The 24536-nt window shown below is 54.9% G+C and overlaps 5 protein-coding genes across 5 annotated transcripts; all 5 read left to right on the plus strand.

The window, feature by feature from the left end:
* Positions 1–27: 27 nt before the first annotated feature.
* On the plus strand, positions 28–1931 carry N7459_004032 (putative GABA permease; the record flags this gene model as incomplete). Its single annotated transcript, XM_056943216.1, has 7 exons — positions 28–147; positions 208–278; positions 352–465; positions 520–602; positions 658–1059; positions 1111–1436; positions 1491–1931. The coding sequence occupies 7 exons, from the start codon at positions 28–30 to the stop codon at positions 1929–1931; spliced, it is 1557 nt and encodes a 518-aa protein (XP_056800099.1).
* A 1688-nt stretch (positions 1932–3619) lies between these two features.
* Positions 3620–5670, plus strand: N7459_004033 (FAD binding domain protein; the record flags this gene model as incomplete). Its single annotated transcript, XM_056943217.1, has 3 exons — positions 3620–3623; positions 3682–5591; positions 5659–5670. 3 exons carry the CDS (start codon positions 3620–3622, stop codon positions 5668–5670), a joined length of 1926 nt encoding a protein of 641 aa, XP_056800100.1.
* A 1230-nt stretch (positions 5671–6900) lies between these two features.
* On the plus strand, positions 6901–7816 carry N7459_004034 (pyrroline-5-carboxylate reductase family protein; the record flags this gene model as incomplete). The annotated part of the gene is made up of 2 exons (XM_056943218.1): positions 6901–7450; positions 7515–7816. The coding sequence occupies 2 exons, from the start codon at positions 6901–6903 to the stop codon at positions 7814–7816; spliced, it is 852 nt and encodes a 283-aa protein (XP_056800101.1).
* Positions 7817–15247: 7431 nt separating this feature from the next.
* Positions 15248–16302, plus strand: N7459_004035 (homeobox domain-containing protein; the record flags this gene model as incomplete). The annotated part of the gene is made up of 3 exons (XM_056943219.1): positions 15248–15349; positions 15416–16099; positions 16156–16302. The coding sequence occupies 3 exons, from the start codon at positions 15248–15250 to the stop codon at positions 16300–16302; spliced, it is 933 nt and encodes a 310-aa protein (XP_056800102.1).
* Positions 16303–22538: 6236 nt separating this feature from the next.
* Positions 22539–23044, plus strand: N7459_004036 (uncharacterized protein; the record flags this gene model as incomplete). The annotated part of the gene is made up of 2 exons (XM_056943220.1): positions 22539–22748; positions 22916–23044. 2 exons carry the CDS (start codon positions 22539–22541, stop codon positions 23042–23044), a joined length of 339 nt encoding a protein of 112 aa, XP_056800103.1.
* Positions 23045–24536: the final 1492 nt, after the last annotated feature.

Consider the following 24536-nt stretch of genomic DNA (forward strand, 5'->3'; position numbering starts at 1 on the left):
CGCCCACGGCACGATACTCAGACAACGATGACTGTGACGGACGATGTGGAGGAGTATCTCCAGAAGGGGCTTGTTGCGCCCCGGTATATGGGGACGCTGGCTGACCAGCGGGACATGAGTGCACTGGGTCGAGTGCAAGTGCTGCGAGTAAGGAATCAGTCCAGGATACTCTTGTCTTTGTAGCCGAGCAGCTGACGTGAGTCGAAGAGGAATTTTCGGTTTATCTCGATTGTTGGGTTTGGATGCACACTGATCTGCACATGGGAGGTTATTTTAACGTTGGTCCATCCCCTTTCCATGCATCCTGCAAGTTACGGCAAGCAGACAATGGATACTGACTGGAGGAAATAGGCTCTTATCAGCCGGTTTGACTGATGGTGGGACTGCAGGTCTCATCTGGGGCTTCGTTGGGGTATGTCTGGGGTTTTCGATGGTGTATGCCAGCGTAGCAGAGATGGCCTCGATGTAAGTGCAACAGAGTGCATCACTCTCGTTGACCCACCGCTAATATGCAAGAAGGGCTCCGACTGCGGGCGGGCAATACCATTGGGTATCTGAATTTGCGCCGCGAAGAGGGCAGAAATTCTTGAGCTACATCACCGGTAAAGTAGCGTGGTGTCTGCATTGCTCTCCTATTTGCTGACTGGAATGAACCAGGATGGCTCTCGGCAATGGGATGGCAATGCGCCATCGTCTCGATCGCGTATCTAGCTGGCACGATCATCCAAGGGTTGATAGTACTGAACCAGCCGGACTATGATTTCCAGCGCTGGCACGGCACGATGCTGGTCATTGCCATCACGACATTCTCCATTCTGTTCAACACGTTTCTCGCCAAGAACCTGCCGTTCGTGGAGGGACTCATCTTGATCATCCATGTCGTCGGCCTTTTCGCGATCGTGATCCCGCTGTGGGTGTTGGCGCCGCGTAACAATGCCCATGCGGTGTTTACGCATTTCAACAACGGAGGTGGTTGGGATAGTTCGGGCACGGCGACTCTGGTTGGCCTGTCGACGACCATTACGTCCATGCTGGGTTACGACTGCTCCGTCCACATGTGTATGTCGAGTACGAGGCTTGCGCGGTATTCGGCTTGCTAACTTGGACCAGCTGAAGAAATCAAAGATGCGTCGGAGACCCTCCCCAGGGCCATGATGTCCTCGGTGGCCGTCAATGGAGTTCTCGGCTTCGTCATGCTGGTCACCTTGTGCTTCACCCTGGGAGAGGTCGATCAAGTTCTCGACAGTGCAACAGGGTTCCCATTTATTCAAATCTTCTACAACACCACCGGTAGCTTAGCAGCCACCAACGCCATGACAGCGGTGCTGGTGGTGACGCTGACGGCGAGCACCATCACCGAAGTCGCAACCGCGTCGCGACAGCTCTGGTCGTTCGCTCGGGACGAGGGGATTCCCTTCTCTTCCTTTTTTGCATATGTAGGACCATGCCCAGACCTCTTTCCAACGAGCCCGAGCTGACTGCGCCGACAGGTTACACCGGGGTGGAATATCCCGCTCAACTCCGTGATGGTGTCGCTGGTGGTGACCGTGCTCCTGTCGATGATCAACATCGGGTCCCAGGTGGCCCTCAACGCCGTAATCTCGCTGACGATTACCTCCCTGCTGTCCGCGTATATCATCTCCATTGGGTGCGTGCTGCTCAAGCGGCTTCGCGGCCAGCCACTCCCGCATCACCGCTGGTCGTTGGGCCGATTCGGCATGGCCATCAACCTCGGGGCCATGGCCTTCTTACTGCCCCTTTTCGCATTTGCCTTCTTCCCCCTGTCCACGCCTGTCACACGCGAGACGATGAACTGGAGCGTGGTCATGTACGTTGGCGTCATCGGATCGGCATCGGTCTACTATTGGGTCAGGGGCCAGCATCACTTCGTCCCGCCTGTGGCGTTAGTCAAGCGGGAAGATGCCCTCTAGGGGTTGTTGGGGCTGGACAGGTTGTATCCTGTGTCCTGTGCTTTGAATTTCGCGGCCTTGGGACCCTCCGGGCCCTTTGTTGTTTCTGATTCTCGGATATATGTATGTATTTAGACTCCTTTGCATGAAGAGTGATGACGTGATGGCGATGTCAACCCAAAATCTCCAGTCGGACTAACCAAGTCCGACGAGCAAGACCCGGATCTTTTCCTCATCCTCGTCTTGCGGGCTGTACCCGATGCACTTTTGTGGGAAACATCCTTGTAGAATGACGTGACGTCGGGAAATTCAGGATTCCCAACCCATCATTACTGTGTGTAATAATGAATCCGGCGCTATGGACGATCGGCGATCTAAGTTATCAGATGGGACTGTTATGCGCCGAGCACTGCCTGACACGGGAAGGTGTCGCAGCCTGATTGTATCCCTGCGATCCTTGCACTCACCTCCCCTGCTCGATGCACGCGTGCCGTGGCCCCGAGGTTTACGGGAACACGGCAGATGGGATTGTAGGGGGCTGCCGCCCAGTCCTACCGATGGCGTCGCCGGTCGCAAGAGGACATCGAGGACGATGTACATATATATGTACGTTCTGTGGATGCTGTAATCTCCCTTTGGTAATTCCTCTTTGGTGAACTTTGCTGAGCAGACGGCGCGTTTACCAGGGGTCTTCCAGAATGACCACCGGTTTCTCAATCTCAACGGCCTCCTTATGTATCCATCGCCGCCCCATCGCCGCCCCAATGGTTGGGAGCGGGCGACTACCCGGGTGGCAGGGACGACGCTAAATCACGTCGAACAGGAGCGGAACCGGCCAGTCGGGAAGTGGAGCAGATGCATTTCGCGTGTGGATGGCAAAAGGGAGGCTGAACGCGAGATGATTATTGCTGCCCCTTTTTCTGGTGGAATGGCGAAATGGATGCATGGGCGAATCAGAATCATGACAAGGCCAGGTTTAGGAGTGGTCTGACTATCTGATTGATAAGGGGGGAGGCTGTTTTTCCGTGACACAGCCGATCCGAGATCGGCCCATTCCGACCGGCTAAAGCACCGCCAAGTTCAGGTTTTCGCTTCTGTATTGAATAAGAAGGATGAGCCTCTCGCTCGCTGATCCGCATCCGTTCTCCGTGGCCCCATGGATTGTATAGGATGGAATCATCCAACACGGTGGTGCGGATTCTGCGTACTTTTGTTTCGTATCCCACTAGCATGCATTGTCGATCTGGGGGTCAGGTATGGATACAATGCCCCAAGATGGGTCAGCACTGTATCCAGTAGTCAAGTCCCGATTTCCCATTCGCGGCGCTTTCCACATGTGTATGTATATACACGATGCCGAGGAATGATGGAGCGGAATGTGGCGAATCTGATAATGTCGTTTCACGCTCCACCCGTAATTTTCCTTACTTTTGTGCTCCCAAGGTTTCTCGCACCCGAAGCGACTCCCGGTCGGCTCTCCATCCTCCATCCTCATCCCACTCTTGACTTTCGATCGTGCGACTCACGACTCGCTACTTCTGCCCTAGTCTCGGTTGCGACTAAAACCAGAACATCCCCCGTCCTATCCAATTCCATCCCCCCAACGCCCACTCGCAACCATCGCGTGCCGACTCATTCTGCGCTCCCCGTGGCGGCGACTCCCGACGCCCTCGACTCCTCCACTCACCCTCCTCGGTTCACTTCTCTCAATGGGTAAGCCGCCTGGTCGAGCTCTTCTCTGGCCTTCCCAACTCACACTATCTCTCTTCAGTTCACGCCGTCGGCCCAACCATGCCGTCGGCGACGTTCGCCTCCACGGGTCGCCCCCGCAAGGGCACCGTTCCCGAAATCCCCGTCTCCTCCACCTCCCACCCTGACAATCCCATTCCCGAAGAGCCTCGCGGAGTGCGCTCCCTCTCCGTGACGGATGTCCATTTCAACGGCTCGTCCGCCTCCCAAGAATCCGACTCGAATGGCTCCAACTCCCCCGCCACCCCGCTCACGCCGCCGAGCGATACCCAGACCGACGAAGATTTTGCAGGCAAATCTCAGTCCAATGGCCGGCAACGGCGAGCCTCGACCATTCTGATCTCACGGAACTCGGAGGATATGCGACGAGTGCTTGAGAATGTCGGCACTGGCGGCACCCAGAAGATCCAGTCGATGTGCTGCGGCGGAGGCTGCTGCCGAGGTCGACCATTGCAACCGCTGGACGGACCCATTTCGGGCTTCAATTCGATCACCGCCCCGGACAACGAGGCCTTTGCCAGCCTCAATCTGAACCTGAATCTTCTCACGCTGGACAGCGACCTCTCCAACCTCGCACCGCTCCCGGAGAAGACCGTCATTTTCTCACAAGCCCCCGCATATGCCACCGAAATCCAGCTCGGTCCATCAGACCACCCCCCGCGATTTGTGCAGCCGCATCCCCCCTATGATGTGTATCGGGCGCCGCTCCATCATGCACGAGAGTTGACCAAGGGCGGTGCCGAGAAGCGGACATACCACTTTGACATTGATGTCACCGACTACCCGGCCGAGAGTGGGATGGTGGATTTCGTGGTGGGCGGTGCCATTGGTGTGTGTCCCCAGAACAAGGACGAGGAGGTCGATGATATCCTCGATCTGCTGTGTGTCCCGCGATCGATGCGGGATAAGAAGGTCCTCATGCGCACGACCAAGGGCCGCTGGCCGACGATTTGGGGCGACGACAAGCCACGGGAGCTGATCACGTCCCGCCGAGAGGTCCTAAGATGGTGCTCGGATATCCAGAGTTATGCTCCCACCAAGGCTCTATTCCGCCTACTGGCCGAGTACACCACCGAGCAGAACGAGAAGAAGATTCTCGAGTATCTCTCGTCCGCCCAGGGTCAGGGTGCCTTCTGTGACCTCCGCACCGGCTCGCACATCAGTCTCTCCCAGCTGCTGCACGCTTTCCCTTCCTCCCAGCCTCCTCTTGATCACCTTCTCTCGGTACTCAACACCCTCATGCCGCGCTTCTACTCCCTGTCCCAAGATCCCCTGATCTCGTGTCAGTTCAAAGGCACCGAATGCCGCCGATTGATCGAGGTCGCTGTAACAGTCGCTGAATCCGACGACTGGCGGGGTGGCTCGCGCACCGGTGTGAGCTCGGGGTATCTCGAGCGACTCGCACGGCGCGCCATCCAGGCCGAAGCAGCGGGCGAAAAGATCGACCTCCACGTGCCCATGTTCCGTGGTCTCATGGCCAACCCTCTGGCCACGCGGTTTGCGTCCGACGGTCCGATGCTCCTGATCGGTGCCGGTGTCGGCATTGCTCCATTCCGTGGATTCGTTCAACGCCGTCTGCAATCCGCCAACTGCGCGAACAAGGTCTGGGTTCTTCAGGGTGTCCGCGACTCATTGCTCGATGAGCTGTACAGCGGGGAATGGGGTGTCCACGAGGATAAGGTTCGCACCGTTGTGCAGAGCCGTCGGGGTGAGAGCCGCTACGTCCAGGAAGAGGTCCGCCACCAGGCTGATCTGGTCTGGTACGTGATCAATGCGCTCGACGGCCGCGTCTTCGTCTGCGGCAGTGGCAAGGGCATGGGTGAGGGCGTGGAGGCCGCTCTGATTGAAGTTGCCATGGCCAAGGGTAATCTCAATGCCAAGGAGGCAGATTTATTCTGGCAGCGCAAGAAGGAGGCGGGCCAGTACATTGCTGTAAGTTTGAATTCCTCGCAGCCACGGGGTTTTTTTCAGGGGGGGGCATCTGTTAACTTTTCACTAGGAAACTTGGTAATCAGACTCCTACGACTGGTGAAGTCGTGTCTCCGCGAATCCACTTCTCCGCCACCAACAAAATACATACCCCATCCAATTCAGCTTCACCTCGATCCACGTATTTGTACATAGTTCAATTCTTTTGCATACGCACGTCTTTCTCTTTGGGGCAACTAACTCAGGGCACCCGATGCTGGGCTAACTGCATGAACCCCAGCTAGCTTTGACCGGCCGCCTGACAAGTTCCAGTCGCCAATATTTTCAATTATCTGTATTTTAGCGGTGCGGCTGTCTGTTTTCTTCTTGCCTGCTTGTACTTTCAGTCCGTTGGTCATTTTTCGATTGGTTCTTGGGTCCTTCATTTTGATATTCCCATCGCTGCATTCCAGGCATGTGCGCGCTATCGCCTACTTTCTATTGGGGTCTTTCGTCTAGATTTAGAGGTTCAATGCATTACCTAGGGGGGTTGTCATTCTTGTATCTTCTATTGTAATTCTACGTGCTGCCATTGGTCGACGGACCTTGCTGGCCATCTATCATACCGAGCTGACGGGATCGGGCTGGATATACGAGCTCAGTGATTGGTGCTCGCGGGTGCTAAGGTCTGTATTTATTTGCAATAGATATTTACGGATATATAGGTATATATAAATAGAGCTAAGTGATGCATGAACGATCAATCAGGTTCTACTGTCCGCCGAGAGGGTTGTGACAACTACTTCTATATTCTTGAGCTGCTGCTGCCGAAGGTTCTAGGTTTACTAATTTATCTGATGACATATTACATTGGATCAGGATTGTATCTACAAGCACCCACATCTATTTAGATCGTTCATTATATGCAAACCATCCATGAATCATCTCCAATCCCCAGTGATTCCCAAGCCCACTCCTATCTAAACCGGCTGACCGGGCCGGTCGACAGCCATCACGTGGGGGAGATCGAGGAGACAAATGAGTCGAATCCGTGGCATAAAGAGCGTGAAAGCCCACTTTCCCTTCCAAGGTTCAATTGTCTCCAGCATTACCAATAACCAACGCCCTTCTACCCCCTCCCTCCCCGGTGTCATACCTCGCCCTCTGCCATCTACCCGCTCACCATCAGTCCGACCTCGGCGTGCCCCACCTCGATAAGCCATCCAAAAAAAAGTGGGGGAATCAACCACCATCTTCCCCAGCACAACCCTCCAACCCCATCTCAGTCCAATTCCTTCCAATCCAGTCTATCCCAAACCATTCCGATTCCACCATGCCCTCCCTCCAAGATAGCAAACTCGCCTTCATCGGCGGCGGCAACATGGCCTCCGCCATAATCGGCGGGCTGGTCACCAAAGGCGTGTCCAAAGCCCACATCTCCGTCTCCGAGCCGTGGGACGTGAACCGCGCGAAACTCGCCGCCGCCGGCGTGCACACGACGACGGACAACGCGGCGGCCGCCGCGGCCGCCGACCTCGTCATCATCGCCGTCAAGCCGCAGGTCACGCGGGCCGTGTGCGAGGAGCTCGGCGCGTCGTGGGCGCAGCGCAGCACGCTGCCCGTCGTCGTGAGCATTGCCGCGGGTATCACGCTGGGGAGTCTGCAGGAGTGGTCGCGGACGAGCGACGGGCGCACGCCGCCCGTGGTGCGGGTGATGCCCAATACGCCGGCGCTGGTGGGCGAGGGTGCGAGCGGGGCGTTTGCGGGCGCGGAGGTCTCGGGCGCAGAGCGCGAGCTGGTGAATGCGCTGCTGAGCAGCGTGAGCAAGGCGACAGAGTGGGTGGAGAAGGAGGAGCTGTTGGATGTGGTGACCGGGTTGTCTGGTGAGTGGCTGTTCCGTGATGTCGGGGGGTGTCTGTTGGCTAACGAGGGCGTGCCCCCCGCCAGGTTCTGGGCCGGCTTACTTCTTCGCCATGGTGGAGCATCTCATTGCCAGCGCGACGGCGCTGGGTCTCCCGCTCGAGCAGGCGACGCGCCTCGCGACGCAGACGTGTCTCGGCGCGGGCAAGATGCTCGTCGAGTCGTCCGAGGAGCCCGGCCAGCTGCGGAAGAATGTCACCAGTCCCAATGGCACGACGTATGCGGCGTTGCAGACTTTCGAGGGACTAGGGTTCAAGGAGACGGTTGACAAGGCGGTGCAGGCGGCGACGTCGCGTGCGGCGGAGCTTGGGAATACTCTTGCGAAGTGAGGTGGGAAGACGGGAGGCTCGGGATTTACAAACAGAATATGAGCACCTGTGAAATTGACGCCGAAAATGACCGCTTTTGAGGCCAGGAGCGGCGGCCTTTCCTAACTTCCACCGGCGAGCCGCCGCTGGACCGCCTACGACCTTGTAGCACCATTACGCCCAATCTGACAATTTAACTTTGGAAGTGGCATACACTTAATGAATTAAAAAATACAGGAAAGGATAGGTTCCACACACTCATCCTACGCCTCTAAACCACTGGAAGCTGAGAGACAATGCCGTTCTTTTTCTTTGCAACGAACAGCATGTCGTTTCCAGGCGCAGTTGCAAAGTATAGATGGTTTCGCATACCTGCTCCAGAAAGTCGAAGCAGCCCCAGCTGGTCAGGAGCGACGACGGCGACCTCCCCAAACCAGGGGGTGATCGGTTCTCCTTGGGGATTAACTATTTGAACCTCGATTATGACTTGGTCGCGAGTCATCATCCCACTGGCAGTGTTGACAGGCGTTTGTCCAAGGTTGCCAGCATATGTTAACGGATTATACTGTAACAGTGCCAAATCCGAAACGAAGATGGTCTGTATGTCGCTGCCCGTGTCACTGGGAATACGCCTGGAGATGAGAAGGGTTGGGATGCCGCTATACGCAGTAATGAGTCTGAATCTGGCAAAAATCTAAATTGCATAAGGAAATCAGGTAAAGTATGTATGTTAAATCTGCCCACAGCGTACCTCATGCATTGAACTCCCAGCAAGGAAACTAAAAGAACCAGACTACGCCATTTGAGATGATGCCAGTTACAACCGAGGTCAGTCCTAGGCAACCATAGCATATCACTGTATGGAAGTAGATGCCTGGTGATGACTCTGTTGCATCATCTGCGTAGCAATTCCCTAGAGGAACGGTAAGAGATTTTCTAAATATAAGGAAGATAGACACCAACCTCGCCCCATACAGCAGACTCTCTGGGAGGAAGGTTCTCACTGCTAAGTGGTTTATCCATGATCTTCCCGTCGCAGACGTAGATTGTATGACCGGGCGTAAGGGGCCCGAGTTCCCCTGTCTCGTACATTCGTATGAGTGCCAGAAGGTTGGTTCTTTGGCGTTGGTTTCTAGGTTCCTCCAGGCGTTCCTTAAGCCATTCAATACGTTCATGAGGCTGGATGACCAAGGGAATCGGGCAGGCTGAGAGGAACTCCTCCTTCTGGGCCATTTTGAAGGTAAGTAAACGTTGGAAGTCAAATCCGGGTTATGGAAGGCGTACTCAAGAACGCGAGACTGAGGAAGATGGGAAGTGCGGGGAAACAGATGATCCGATGTGAGTGGAAGGCGGTGAGTTCTTCTGCCTAAGGCCGCAATAGCACCTCACATTTCCAATCGGCCGGATCCAACCCGAGCACGCAAGAACCAGGCGAGGTTTTAATCGACAACCAGGGCCATTGGCCAATTTGAGAGATCGATCATCATGTCCCCCTGCATTCCCTGGCAGCACCCTCTGCGGAATTGGTCCCTGGTAACCTGGAGATGTCCTAAATGGAATGTCTGGAGGAACCTCGAACAGACCAGGTGAAGCATGCACTAGATATTCATAAGCGGTGAGAACCAGACAGGCGCCGTGGCTTCGATGCCTGCCAAGTACATACATAGAAAGGATTGGATCCTTTGGACCTGACAATTTGTCTCGACGCGATTGACCAGATACATGCTACCTTCTGCGCGCTCTGTATGGCTCGGCTGTTGCATCGGCCTTTGACGTGACGAGCCCGGTGTCATGGCCGTGTCGGTGTACACTCTTCGCAGAGGATGATCAACCTCGCAGACCGAGAATTCACCAACGCAGTCGCCTCGAATGCTTGCACCGCAATGTAACCGCCAACGCATATGACGTGGGCCAAGTGCAGGGCAAGCTGTAATGCGACCTACGTTGTCGCACGGCGCCTGGAACTGTTGTGCCAGATTATGTGGGGGCGGTCACATCTCAAATTCAGGTCAGATCTGATCCAGATCGCAATTCCCGGCGGGAGCCATGCAGGGCTGTGGGTGTTGGAGTATTACCGGACTGGGATGCGAGGCGACGCTGGAGCCCTTGCTGGGTTGCGGACAAACATAGAAGAGCGCAAAGTGCCAGCTCGTCCCTTGGGGGAATACCTGACTCGGTCGCCTGCAGACTGGGATAGACCGGCGGATCGGGAATGGTTGCCTGGGTGGTGCGCGGTGAAGTTGAGCCTGAGTATATACTTAGGTCTATACGATCGAGGGTAGGGCATGATGGTCAAGCTATACACTCCCAATCCTGGGAGATTCGAGATTCACGACTAGGAAGGAACAAGGGTGATCGATGGACGAGAGTTTGCCTGGTCCTGACTCGCCATCGCAAACTGGCGGGGCACATGGGGGTCGATACCAAGTGGTCCACTCTGCTCAACGAACTATAGATCAACACGATCAACACCGAGTATCGAAGCCCAGAACCCGGGGGACAGGGTCGATCAACTAGCTCGCCGAGTGACAGGCGAGCCAAACCCATTTCCCACGCCCGGTTTTCCTTGCATCTGACTGGATGCCCTGCGTGGACATCCCTCACATTTTGGCCTTGATATTTACACCGCGACCGATGCAGTTGTGATTCCAACGCCTCACTCTCCAGCCCGTGGTTCCGGGAACCCAGAGACCAGGGAGGGAAATAAACAAGAAAAAGAAAAGAAAAAGCAAAAGAGCAGACAAATCCAAAGTTAAGACTATTGACGCCCGACACGATCTTGGCAAATTTTAATTCTGCATCGGCTGTAACCAGCTATCCGTCATCGGCGACTCCGGGAGTATATATCTAGGTGTATACAGTAGGGTAGTATATATACGTCCCTTGGAAAAGGGACCCGGGGCAAAGCCAATCGTAAATCATAAATCATAAACACAAATGCCAACGCAAATCCCCAAAAATGAGATGCGATCGCCCCTACCCAAGTACCGGGAAACCCAGGTTGCACGATGACAAATTCCTGCATGGCGCACATAGCGCAATACGTCGTAACCGTGCAGAGCATCTATGGATCTCATCCGCGGCTATAGAGTAATTCCTCCGCCCATTCCACCAAAGGTCCTGTACAAAGATCCCTACAGGAGGCTATGTACCCGCAGTATGTCAGTGCTGTGCCAGATCCAATGATCTGCATCCCTGCTCCATTACATGCACGATCTCGGAATCGCACGAATGGAAGGGCATGGAATGGCGATCCCGCCAATATTGGAATTTGCTTTGCGGGAGAAAAGCACCCTGTATATATACTAACGTAGGTGTGGTACCTGGGGGTGACAGGGATTGATTCAATTGGCGATGTCCTGGCTCCTTTTGTTTTGTTTTTCTCTGACGCTCCTTTCTGTCCGGTTGGTACGAGGAATCGGACTAGCTAAACACAAAAGACAATAGCCTATTAGCAGGAATACCCACCAGACACGATATTTTATCATGAGATCCGATCAGACGAGCAAGGAGCCCCAGCCTGACTGTAAATTCCACAGCACGGCAGGCCAGATCTGCCCCGGTAGTAGAGGGACCCGGTGTGCGCGATCTCGCCCTTGATTGACGGGCGAATCAGGCATGCCGTTCACCAAGGAGCCGGCAGATCCAGATCCCAGGCCTCCACGAGGCTGGATCCCAATTACAAAATGGTATCTGTGGCGGGTCGGGAAATCGGAAAAAGGGGGAAGGGAGCAGATCGATTCTGATGGGTGGATCGCACGGATGTCCAATAATGACGAATCGGCCCTAGTCGCTCGGCTTAACGCTGGTTAATCGCGCGTGGCGTTTCCACCGCGCGAACTGAGCTGTCCAAGCTCCGGGCGTGACTGCCTGGTTAAGCAAGCGAGCGCAGTTGGAGACGAGCCACGGCAAACTTTGAATCTCTCACCGTGTGGCTGCCTTGGTTGGGATGGGCCTCCGTTGGAAGTACAGAGTGTGGTAAAGAATTAACATCTGCCTGCGGGAATCGGTCAGCCTGGCGGAGCACGTCCGAAGTGTCAAGCTGCTGTCACTCTGGTGAGCCTGATAGGGATTCTGACGTCTGCCATACCTCCGGTGAAGCGACCGTGGTTGTGGTGTCCTTTGTTTCACCCAGTGCCCCCCGTTTCCTCTGTCCTTTCTTCGGTTCTGGTTGCTGGGTGATGGCGCTCCGGCCTCGACGATGATCAGTACTGTTCATGGCCGGCGTTCTCCGGATGCCTCAACGCGAATCCTTCCCGTTCATTCATTTGCATGATCAGTTCGCCAGGAACACTACCAATAGGCGAAACCACTCGCGGTCCCATACCAAGACGGGGGAGTGGGCAACCCCATTGTTTTGGCGCGGCGTGATTGGCTTTCAGCCGACTCATGGATCACACAGCCGCTGATTGCATATTCTTCTGGTGTGAAAGGCGTGAGTGAGACTCCTCCCCCACTCGAGGAGGATCTCCGATGGCAGACTTGAACCTTGAAGTAGCGGGCGCCGGGCTGCTGCGCCAGACGTACAGTAGAATGTATCCTGCTGGATCCGTTGTCAGCCTGTGGCCCACCGAGCGGGTCGGCCTAGCATGATGGGACAATGGACCGAAGCTGAATTTGATGGTCTCTCAGCTGAAAGGTAAAAGGGTGAAGGCAAAGATGAACGGAGATTCAAGAGGATGGGTGATGGGAGGACCGAGCGAACGCTAAGCGGCGAGCGACAGGAACCATGGAGAGTCATGTCACATCGAGAGTCAAATCCCGGCCCTCTTTTTCTTCTTCCTCCACTACCACGTCAAGTCGCAACGCCCCCAACCCCAAACCCCAAGCCAAACCCCCCTAGCGGACAGCATGGGCTAGGAAAAGGAAAATGCCTACGATATCATATGCACGCGTACTGGCCTTGTGCTCCTTCCACACCCTCACCCAAACTGCAGTTCAGACACCATCGCCATCGCCAATCAGTTTCTCCACGCCTTCACGTCCGATGTATCTGTTCCCACGCTCTCCCACGGCGTCGCGTCATGGATGGAGTTGGGCGGATTCTCCGTGTGGGTAATCTGACGTACGGAGCGCAAAGCGCAAAGAGACCACGGCGTGGATCCCGAACGCCACACGGTGGGTGGTTCATCTCGATGGAAGTGGAGACCAATTGAAGAACGCCTACGAGGCGATCTGCCTAGATATCCTTGTCCGGGACGCCGTCGTGAGTCCATCAGCCACCCACCGAGACCCAAGGGTGCCAAGCCAACCACACCACGGATGCCACCAGCACCAGCCCCTCCCATTTTCGCGTTTCGTTCGTCGATCGATCTCCCCCCTCCCGATCAGTCCGTCTGGGATACCGAGGTCGATCCGAGGCGCCGTCATTTATCACCTCGTTCAATGGCCCATAGCACTGGCATTGGTATTGGGATGGAGACTGGGAAGGTTCCCCCCGTGGCATGCCCGATGCTTCCTGTGGTTCTCTCCCCCCCCCCCCCCCCCCCCGGGGCCCAAAATCCAGGAAATCCAGAGCCTGGCACTCCGTGCATGGATTACCGATGTGACATGAATGCCCAAGTCCATCCCCTCTTACCCACCATCCGGGATAAGCTCCTCGGGACGCTTGCGATCTGGTGGTAGCCAGTCAGAGCGCCCAGCAGCCCTTCTGACACAACCTGCGATGTGGAACCATGCCCTCGGCACCCAGCGAGGGACGGCGATCTTTCCCTTGGACGCGGAGACCGCTTTCTGGGTGTCCTTTGCGATCCACCCACATTGGTGATGTGGTTCGTTTGACTTTTACCATACGCGGGTCTCCCATACAATGCTTTCTCGCTCTCTTGTGTCTTTTTGCTCCCTTTCCTCGGCCATTATCCCTGCAACGCGTGGAGAATCCTTCTCTCGTCCGCCCGTAATCCTATTCCTGTCGCCGAGTGTTGTCTCCACAGAACAGCAATCCCATGGGACTCGAGTATTTGATTTAATTAACTTCAGCTTGAGTCAGGAACATCGTGGCAGAATGTCGCTACTCTCCACTTTCCTTCGGTCTCTGTCCACGCCGGTTTCCCTATCCCCCTGTGGCTGTTGCTGCCGGTGTCCCCTCTGGCGTTGTCCTGGCTTTGTGTCTCGTTCATTACATACTTTTTTTCTTACCTTCCCCAACTTTGCTGTCATGCGGCTACGACACAGGCTCCTACCGGAATCGTAAGGAGGGATGCACTTCATTATTCAGTCCGCCTGCAGTTCTACTGACTCTACCTTACGGCAAGGCTGGAACGAATCCACCTCTGGACTGTCGATCTGGCGCCTGATGTTCTCTGATCAGATGGCATCTGGAGCCGCGGACCCGATCGTTCAGATGCATCATTTGTCATTCGATCACTCAGCTTGTCCTCCACGAACCTAGGTTGACACCCCACGATGATTCTCGCGCGGAAAAGGAACCCCGTCCTGGATTTGGGGCCAACTCGAGACGGAGCTAAAAGGTGAAACCCAACCGAACCACCGTTTCATTCGTTGGACTCGTAGGGAGTCGCCCTATTTTTCGATTTCAATTTCAGATTTCAGATAATTGTCAGATCCGGGAACCGCCAGTGGCCGGAGCTAAAAAAGAAAAAGAAACGAAACGAAACGACCAGGAAACACAATACATAGTGGCACGGAGCCGGGGATAAAGGAGCTCCTGAAGGGCCAATTGATAGATCCGCTAGCACAGCGGACTATTTCCAGGTTGACAGGAACCAAGCCAGAGATCCTTGGCGCTATCTGTCAAGAACAACCTTAAGGATGCTCCATACGGTTCTTGATCGACTCCTAGTCTTGAAATCCGCCCCCGCCGAGCAAGTGAGAGGCCAATGAAGCCGCGCTTCTCCGCTCTGCATGCCTGGTGGCCACAGAGCGAGTGCTGGTGGTATAGTTTGTGGTCCCAGTATCCACCGACGCCCACGATCGTCATTTTTCTGGGCCCCCCCTGTTCTTGCTTTTCCATGGACATGTAACAGCTGGGTCCTTTTTTTTTATTTCCTTTTTCTTTTCCTGATTCGTTTTTGGTTTTAGTTTCCTCTTTGGATTTTATTTTAAAATGTATCATCGGCCCTGCATTATTTGGAGCTCCCCCAAATCCGCATTTCCATCTTGCCCTCATTCCCCAACCTTGCATATAGTCTTGGCCCTTCCTGCGATGTCAACGTAAATTCAGCCCAGTTTCCCAGTGAGTGAGCCTAACTGTTCGCCCCATTTTCTCCTGCTGGTCACCCTTTCCCTCCTTTCTTGTCCTTATTCCTCCCCAACTGGGTGTCTGGTGGCGAGCTTCTGCATGCTTGCGTTCCACTCGTGCGCTATAGAGCTTTCTGGTTGATGACGGACATTTGAATTCCTAATTGTGCCCCTGCGACTGGTATAGTTCCGATCTGTGTGCCGTCTGTTCCATATCGAGGTCTCCTCCGACACCCCCGCTGTTCGTCGTCTATGTCACAGTCTCGTGAGCTGGACGAGGATACCGATATGGCCATTTCCTATGCCAGCCGGCCGCCAACCGGTCATTCACAAGCGTTGCCATCATTTCGCGAGGTAAGATGGCAAGTCGAGATGCCGACTGAATTCCAGATCTCGTGGCTGACACTCCGGCTTCGATAGCTCCTCCCGCCGCACCTTCACGATGAAATCGATTCGTCTTCATACTACAACCCACGCCAATCACAAGAACGCCCTGCGTCGGGACACGAGATGGCCACCGATCCGCGCTCCATCCCCGGATACCCCTCCAGCCTTCCCTCGAAAGTCGTATACGGCGAGCACCACCGCGAATACACCACCCGTACCGGCGAGCACCCGCCGCGGCCCATGAGCGAGCACCTCTCCATGCGCGGGCCCAGCCCGATCCTGCCTCCCATCCGCGACTTGCAATCCATGCCTGACCGCAAGGGCTACCCAGACAGCAGAATGGCGCCGCGTTCCGATCCCTATGCGCACGAATACCGCGCCCAGCCCGCCCCACTACCGGGTCCGATGGCGGACCGCCGGAATGCAGACCCCTACGCCCCCCCGATGATGCACCCCCAGTCCCCGTACGGGCACCCGGCCATGCCATACCAGCCCGAGCCGGAGATGTCACCCCAGATGATGTCGCACCCGCATCAGGCCAACTTTGGCATCATGGGTGACCCGATGGACCCCAAGACAAAGCGTCGACGGGGCAACCTACCCAAGCCCGTCACAGATATCTTGCGCGCCTGGTTCCATGAACATCTAGACCATCCCTATCCCAGTGAGGAGGATAAGCAGATGTTCATGACGCGGACCGGTCTGTCTATTAGCCAGGTAAGACGAGCGCGAAATGGCCCGCGGCGGAATGACGAGAGCTGATCAACTTGCAGATTAGCAATTGGTTCATTAATGCGCGACGCCGCCAACTCCCTGCGTTACGCAATCAGATGCGCACCGGCGGCGACCCGGACTCGCGGAATTCTCCATTTAGTGACCTTGATCAGGCATCAGAGTCTCTGCCATCTCCTCGTCATTAGCTTGCATCATGATGAGGGACACTCTTGTCTAATCCACAGGAGTTTCCTCCGCTTGATCACGAGGCAGTGCCACGGGTCAGATCTTTTGTTTGAGCACCTTTCTTCTCTATCACGGCCTTTTAATCTTCATTTGTTCCGTCTATATACACGGCAGCAACCACGTCCAGCGTTTATTCGGATTACGACCGGGGCAGTTTCCCAGCATTTTTACGACTTCACGGGGTTGGGTACACGGCAAAGGTGGATAGACTGGCATTGACTTTCATCTTTTTTCTTCTCCTATGTCTTTTTACACGTTTTTGAGACTGTTTCTTTTCTTTTGGTTTTCTTCTACCGATAACGCTGCCATCCGAGCAGGAGAGGCCCTTCAGATATCATTTCTTGATACCCTTTTTGACTTTGGATGTTATTTACCAAGCGGGACTATGTTGGGAAAAAGGGAGCTCATGGGAAATACGGCATTGGGAAATTACTATCATCGGACGGCTTTTTCATTTATTTCTTTTTGCTCTTGCTGTCGCACTGCACCGGCGCCGGTCACATCGCATTGCATCTCACATCGCATCGGCGTGCCTTCGTGTCGCGGTCCCGGCCCCACGAAGACCCGGAAATTGCATTTACCAGGCGTTTAAACGGCATTCCAAATCACACCAAATCAAATCAGACCACCCATTTAATACAAATCCAACTCCATTTGTGTTTCCATCTGTCAACTGTGGGGAGGGGCCTGCGTATGGTCCTCAAATGGAGACGCGAGACTCAACTCCGTCACATCCGTATATCAGCCGCACATCACTTCCCCAGCGAACTCGACGATCCCGTATTATTGCACGCATGACGGGAAACGTGGATCATGCCTTACGACCAGGCGGCACGGAGAACCACTTTTTGCGCCAATCCAGTCGCCGATCTTTGCGGCCCCCCTCCTCGTCCTCGAGCTGAGACTGCGGCCTGCTTCAGCTGGGCTAGGGCTCCTTGCGAGCTCCGGGCCACCCCGAGCATCCCTGACAGCGTGCCTGGAAATCGCACCAGGTGCGCAGCGTCCGGGGCTGTATGATCGTGGGGTCGGCCGTGGCGTCGGAAAATACTTGCACGCCGACGGCTATCACCTCTCGGGCTCAGCCCCAGCCGTGGCAGATGCCGGATCGGCCTCAATATTGGGTTGCTCACTTGCCTGCCCATGGATCCGGCGTGCCAATATTTGATATGTTGATTCCATCCGGCGCGTTCCACGTCTCGTTTCCCCATCTGCTGCCAGACCCACCGGCGACCGAAACGCCAATGCCGCCTGAAAATTCAAATGGAAATCGCAAATCTAAATCACCACCCACAGGCGAATCCGATCGGTAATGGTCATACCGCCATGGGTACCGCACTCCATCCTCGATTCGATTCGCCCATGACGTCGGCACCCAACTCTATGTCCTCCCGTATTCGGAGAGTCTACCTCTTTTGACAGCGCCTAAGTTTGGTTCGTCCGCGCGGTTATGGGACGGCTTGCATTTCCCGAGCCCTCGCTCTACCGTGTCAGGCTTTCTGACAGCAGCTAACAGTTTACCTTGTTCTGACAGTCTTGCATTCCGTACTAGGGTCCAATTTGCAGGGCGACGGCTCCTCGTCCCATAGACTACGCCGTCACTATCACCTGGGCACGCTATCCTGGCGTTTAGAGTTCACGCGCAGCGCAGGATTCGGATTCGGATTTGGACTCGGGCTTTGTTCTCCGTGTAATTGATCGTCCTGTCCAGGTGAACACGCCCCATTCCCGCAATAATCAAATCCATCCTGACAGAGCCCACACGCCCGGCCCATGGTTCCCAGCCACGTGAATCTGGATCTGAATCCTCCGGATCTACCATACGCCAACCGGATCACGGTGACGGCAATCGGCCTGCCGGATGGAGGAAGTTCGGGGCCGGTGGGAAACCGCCACGGGCACTGGGGCTTGCGAGGCCATAATAGGGGATCCGTGAGATTGGGAGTGGTGGCGTGCTGTGATACGCCGAACCAGACTTGCTGGCTGTGGGCTTCCCACACGTCCGAGACATGGAATAGCCGAGAGGTAGGTGGGTGCCTATTTCGTTGTGTAGTGAGTTGAACAAGGGATACGCAAAAGCGAAAGCGAAGAGCGAAATGACAGCGCGTGTCAGCAGGTTGCTTTTTATGCTTTCTATACATACATAGTCGCTGTCAGTCTCGGTCTTGGATCTAGTCCCGTTGTGGTATACCTCCGACATGACACAAAATCAGTGCGTAGATCGCACCGTGCTGTCACTTGTATGTGCTCGCCTCCAGCGCGAGCAGACAAGGAACCAGGATCTCTCAGTATAACCCGTGTACGATGTAATCTAAAAGGTGTAAAGCATGCACTCCACTCCGTATACCACAGCGCTCTGCACGCACCGAGCTGTGCTTAACACCACGCCGACATTCATCCACGATATCACATACAACACCACCCACGATCGTCAACCGACACGTAGGACGTTGAGACTGGCCAACGGCACTACCACCCCGGACGCGGTTATGCAAGCCGCCATCACACCCACCGTGGAAGCCCTGGGGACCACAGGAACAAGAATCCTACCGCGCGTAGGCGACGGTGGCGCCGAATCACACGGGGCGGAAGTATTCTGTGTGCACGCATCCCTGTCGAGCCCCAGACCAGGCGATGCATCACATAGCGGTGTATTTGCGCGATGACGTCCGCCCGCACGATGGGGTGTCACAGCCGCTGCGAGCTGCGTGTGTCGTGTTCCTGGTCGAATACTCGACCGCCATCCTTGTTTCTTTGGGCGCCGGGTGTATCTTATGCGTGAAGGTGGATGTATAGGCAGATATATAAAGTACGATCCTGCCCGTACTAGGTATATACATGCATGCAGGGCCAATTCCCGGTTTTACTCGGCGCTGTCAACGGGAAATGTGAGCTCTCGCATGTCAGCCCGATCCAGAGGTTTGCGTCGCAGATCCCGGTGTTCGTGCGTTTTCGATAGGCCAATGAGGGCTGGCTGGTGCTGCATAATTGGGTTTTGCTCGGCGTATGCGGAGAAAACATGACCTATCAAGAATATACAACCTACAGTACTCTACGTAGCTAGGTATCCATCCATGGATACCCAGCCGCTACGTGGGTTGAGTAGATGTCCTCGCACTGCATCACGCGAGGCTATGCAGAGGGTTAGCTGTCTGTTTTGTCGGTCGATCAGGTCGATCGTGTAACCTGGCCTATCCCTACCTGATAGTTAGGGTAGGTACCGTAGTTACATTGCCCGATCTCACTTCCGAGTAATGCTATTCTGATCGTCGTTCAGCGTTGTACTGTCGATGTGTACAGTATATATAGTTACTAGGTACTACATCCTAGGTAACTGGATATCACATTATGTAAATACTGAGACTCCTTCCTACCCCGTCATAGCCACCAACCTGCGCCCGACGCTACTGCGCGTGTAGCCAACGGTTCTGTCAAATCCTTGGCTTGCACTATTGATTCTGGTTGCTTTCTTTTTGGAACGCGATCGACCAGCCCGACCCACCAAGCCAATAGCGCCGGGTCGCCTGTCGAAAGGAGCACTAGCTCGAGGATTTGAGCTGTCCATTTTGGCGTTCTTCTGGAACATCTCATCGAAGGCCTTGGGTGTCCACATTGCTTGAATGGGAATAGTGAGGGTTTGGAGCAGGTGGTCTGGTTCTAGATATATCCATGGATATATGCACTGTCTTGTTGAGCTGGGCCAGGGATCTGGTTGCTCTTGTAAACATGCACGCCGAGAGATGCATTTGGCATCGACTGTACTCGTAGACCGTCCACGGATGCTGTTGTACTCCCACTGCACGTCGATGCTGTATAGAGCTCTGTGCTACAATGCGTCCCCGGAGACACGACATATTCAAATCTCGACCGACTGTTTCTCGACACTACAATGTGCAAAACCTGAAAAGAGCTCTGCAGGGGGGCAAAAGAAACATACAATTGCATTGATGATATCATATGCGTGACCCCATACCGATTGATAACCAGACCGCTCCTGCAGCAAGATCGGGGTACAGGGTCACACACTACTGAGCTGGAAACCCGGGAATGGCCAGCTGTGTACGCGGAAGATCCCTCTCATGCCTCGCATCTGGCAAATCAGAACCGGACACACCGTGCCACCGATCTGCAGAACCGAGACAGGGTGACACTGGGGACGTGTCTAGTGTTTTTCTAGAAGACGAGTCCCTTCCATCGATCTTCCTCTTTGGGCAAGTTGTCGTGCATGCAGGTTTTTTGGTTATGAATTCTCCGATGTCGGGCCTGGCTTATGTTTTGGCGATTGGACGCCTGGTGGCTTGTGTGCGGTGGTACAGGTGGACGCTATGGATGGTCTATCTAGGCGCTACCGACCTCGGTTGCATTGATGGGTTTCATTTGTCGCTGGTCGAGGAGCCGGTGCAGCCACCGGCAGGGCTAGGGTTGTATTTAGAGCTTCATGGCGACTCATCCATGATCACGGGCCCGACTGATCGACTGATCTTGCGCCGGTGGATGCTGTTAGGTCAGGTGGACGTGGCAAATTAAATTAAACGTGAGGGTCGGCTGCTACTATCCCGAAGTATGCACCGGATATCCTGCGTTAGCGAAATGCCGAGTTCCTTGGGATATAGTCCTATGTCAAGGCCGATAGCGGACTATAGGCCCTTCTGGACGGGCTATATATCTGAGGCCCTGACTCACAACTCCGTTGTGGACGAGCGTCAGATCGGTTGCTCGCTAACAGTGCTCTACTCGACATACCTTGGAAGCTACGTGAGTCGACCATGTCGACTGTCACGTTACGTCTCATAATCCACTGCCGCCGCAGCTCGGCCTCTTTCCGTATCTGTCCACCATGAGGCATCATCAACGTCGGTGCTTTTGTGAGGACCGGCCTCACTGACCGGCCTATATGCCCCAGAATGCGGTTGCTCTTCACCTTGCGCCTGTCTGCCTGCTTGTCTATTGTTGGTACCTGGATCGGCCTCCAGACGCCTGCCTGATTTGAAGGTTCCCCAAGATCTGTGCTTGAGCGACTCAATCATCGACCTCTGTCTTCAAGAACACCCTGAATCCCGACAAGGCAGCCTCCGGCACTTACTGCAACAGATGGGTATGCCCTCTGTTCGACAATCTGGACGAGTCACAACTCTTAGATCGACCCTAACAGCCAAGCTCGCGACCAAGAGATGCCAAGATTTCCCCAGGTTATCATGGCAACTCTATATATGGTTTGTCCAGATCAGACCAATGTAATCAGGGTATCGAATGCTGACTTACCGGGGTTTGGCTGCACAGGATTCGCACCAATTGAGCCCACTCACTGAACCCGAGACGATTGCCTCGGACTTCAATTGCTTGACGATTGCTTGGCGTTGGATTGCGAGTCCAATCCATCTAGTGCGAGATGTCCAATTGCAGATAATTCAATTGACACGGTCGGCTCCGCTTGAGGCGTTTGGTGGCTGAAGCACAAAAGATCGACTGTATTCCTAGACCAACCAATGGGAGTGCTATAGTACAGACGCCCCGATCTTCGAACACGCGCTTTCATTTCTCAGGATAGCGACCGGGATGGCGTGGATGCTGAGGGTCATTATGAAGGCACAAGCAGAGAACCTCTACTAGGAGACTCGGAATTTACCACTACGCAGATGCCATCCGGTCGTGAGCCGCGAATGCAGCCGATAATCACAATGATTGTGGTGCAATGAACGAGACCAAAGGACAAAGGAGCAGTCGGCATATTTCTCCCCATCCGAATCGGACCTTATTCACGCTCCGTCGACGCCGACGAGATTCCCAGCCGCGGCCGCTAGACGGGACAGGCATGTCGACGCAGCGTCGGAACTAACGCCGCGAAGCGAGATAATGGCTCTTCTAGGCAGATGGATACCGACTCGGCTTGCACCGGCAATTCCGCGATAGGATCTGGTGGAAAGGCTTATCTTTGGGTCAAATACCCGCGGATGGCCTGAGGGTGCTCGTCCACCGGCTCGTCTTATCTCCGCCTGACACCTCCAGGTTGGCGGCGAGTCCCGAAGGATGCGGATGCTGACTGCGATGAACGCGATCATGAGTCGTTGTCATGGCATTCTGCCGGAGACTATGCAGTGAGAGCGTGAAGTGAATGCTGGATGCATGGAAGGCAGAATCGCCGACTCCGCGGGCGTGCAGGAAGGAAGCCCCAGAAAAAGAAAGAATACCTTATCCGCCAATGGCGAATGGCAGTGGCTGCAAGCACAACCCAACCACGGAGACTTTACTGTTCATGGCGATCATGCTTGCAATGGATCTAGTGCGCATGTTGGATGATAGGCCCGACCCTACTGGGCCGAAGCTTGGCTGCGACATTGTCGGTGATGGCCTGCATAAGCGCGCTCGGCACACCCTGTACGACGGCTGGCTTGAGCTCGAATGCTCGACGGTGAGTTGCTGACCTTCTCCTGACGGGACAGAATACTGCGGCTGATAAGTCCGGCGCTCGTATTCACCCTTTGAAGTCATGCTGCCCCGTGCTGCCGGGATAGGAGCGACCGGTGGGATCGCACAGACTCGTTGAGCGTTGGAGTCGGCTTGAGCCATCATGACCAGACCTCGCGTGATCGTCGCAAGTGGAGTCCTGGCTCATCAACAGTGCCAGATGCACGCAGTTCAGTCGCGAACGAGGGCGAGTATGGGGTAACAATGTCGACTTCGGCAAGAGCGATGCGTGCCCACTAGATCCTTCCTGAACGGCCTTTTGCCTCCCTTCCATCTTCTCTGGATCCTGATACGACCATCTTATGGGAAACTACCCCGGAATTGACCTTGGGACGATGCGTATATCCCTTCATGCTTCTTGATAAGCCACGCATCCGCGATGCTTCTGACCGCTCTTTATTCCGTGGTCTCAGACCGGCAGCCGCGCTACGTCTCGAACAGGCAGGCCCTTGGGGTCTCTGCAGGGCCGAGATCCGGTTATTTATTTGCATAATATCATCATCATCGTGCTCCGGGATCTAAGTGGAGCCCAGCGGTCGAGAACAAGCCTCGGCTGAAGCTTCGTTAGCGATGCTCATGATTCTTCCCGCGATGGAAATGAGCCAGCACCATTCAGCGATGCGCGATTTTACTAAGGAAACTTCCGTGTGTGGCTTGACTTGGATATGGATATGGGAGCCTCCCGTGTCCACCGTTGGTTCATCTCCTTTGCCTCATTTCCCTGGCCCTGGCATTAATGGGACTAACAGGATTAATAGGACTAATGGCCAGTACTAATTCTACCTGAATCGGGGCGTTCCTCCGGGGGGCGGGAAACCCGCCTGATAAGCCATGCCGCCAAAGACCAGCAACCACTGGGATTTCCCTTTTCCTTGTCCTTGTCCTTTCCTCTGCTGTTTAGTATCGTTATTATTTTCCACGCGGCGACGGCGGGATACAATTTCGCCGGTGTCAATGGAGCCCCGGGCTTCCACGTTCACGGCTGCATCTCGACCAGCTGGTCGCTAAGGATAAGACTAGCAGGGGTCGATGCAGCGACCGGCTAGCGATCCGGCGTTAGCCGGCTCGAGAAAAGTTTACAATGTCGCATTGCTTGAAAGGACCCCCCTTTGGATCCAATCCTCGACCAGATTCCTGCGACTGCACATGCTAGCTCGACCAGCTCCGAGCCTGTCATTGCGCTCGCTCTGTCTGCGCTTCTCCATCCCCACTGGCCTTGACCCACCGTGATAAGTTAAGTAACCAACTGGTCAAGGATGATATGATATCAACCCCACCTGGAGTGATCCGTTGATCCATTGGTTTGGGGATTTTGGTAGAATCCAGTCCAGAAGGGAAAAAGAAATGAAGCATTTACCCAGGTAGGATAGAGAACATCACATCTTGCAAGAACGGGTTCGGCGATATCCGTTCCCCTCTTCGAGAGATGGTCGGCCTCGCAGATCCAGAAGGAATCACATACATACGTAGATCAGGGGGGGAAAGCAACCTCGGAAAGGAGAAGGAAGTATCGCGGATCATGATAAGCACAAATGCAAGATGGATCCGATCCAGCATGGTGCCACTTTGCACTGTCCACCTTCCACTTTCCACCTTCCACTTTCCACCTTCCACACTGCCGTTAGCCTCGTCTCGCCCGTTCGAATCTTGTTCATTCGGCTCACCTCGGACACGGGGGGACGGCGAGCCAATGCATCATCGCTATCAACGCTCTCCTCGCCTCCAGGCACGG

The sequence above is a fragment of the Penicillium hispanicum genome (assembly GCF_028827665.1).
Source record: "Penicillium hispanicum strain IBT 35686 chromosome Unknown utg000004l_segment0_segment0, whole genome shotgun sequence".
Classification (NCBI taxonomy): domain Eukaryota; kingdom Fungi; phylum Ascomycota; class Eurotiomycetes; order Eurotiales; family Aspergillaceae; genus Penicillium; species Penicillium hispanicum.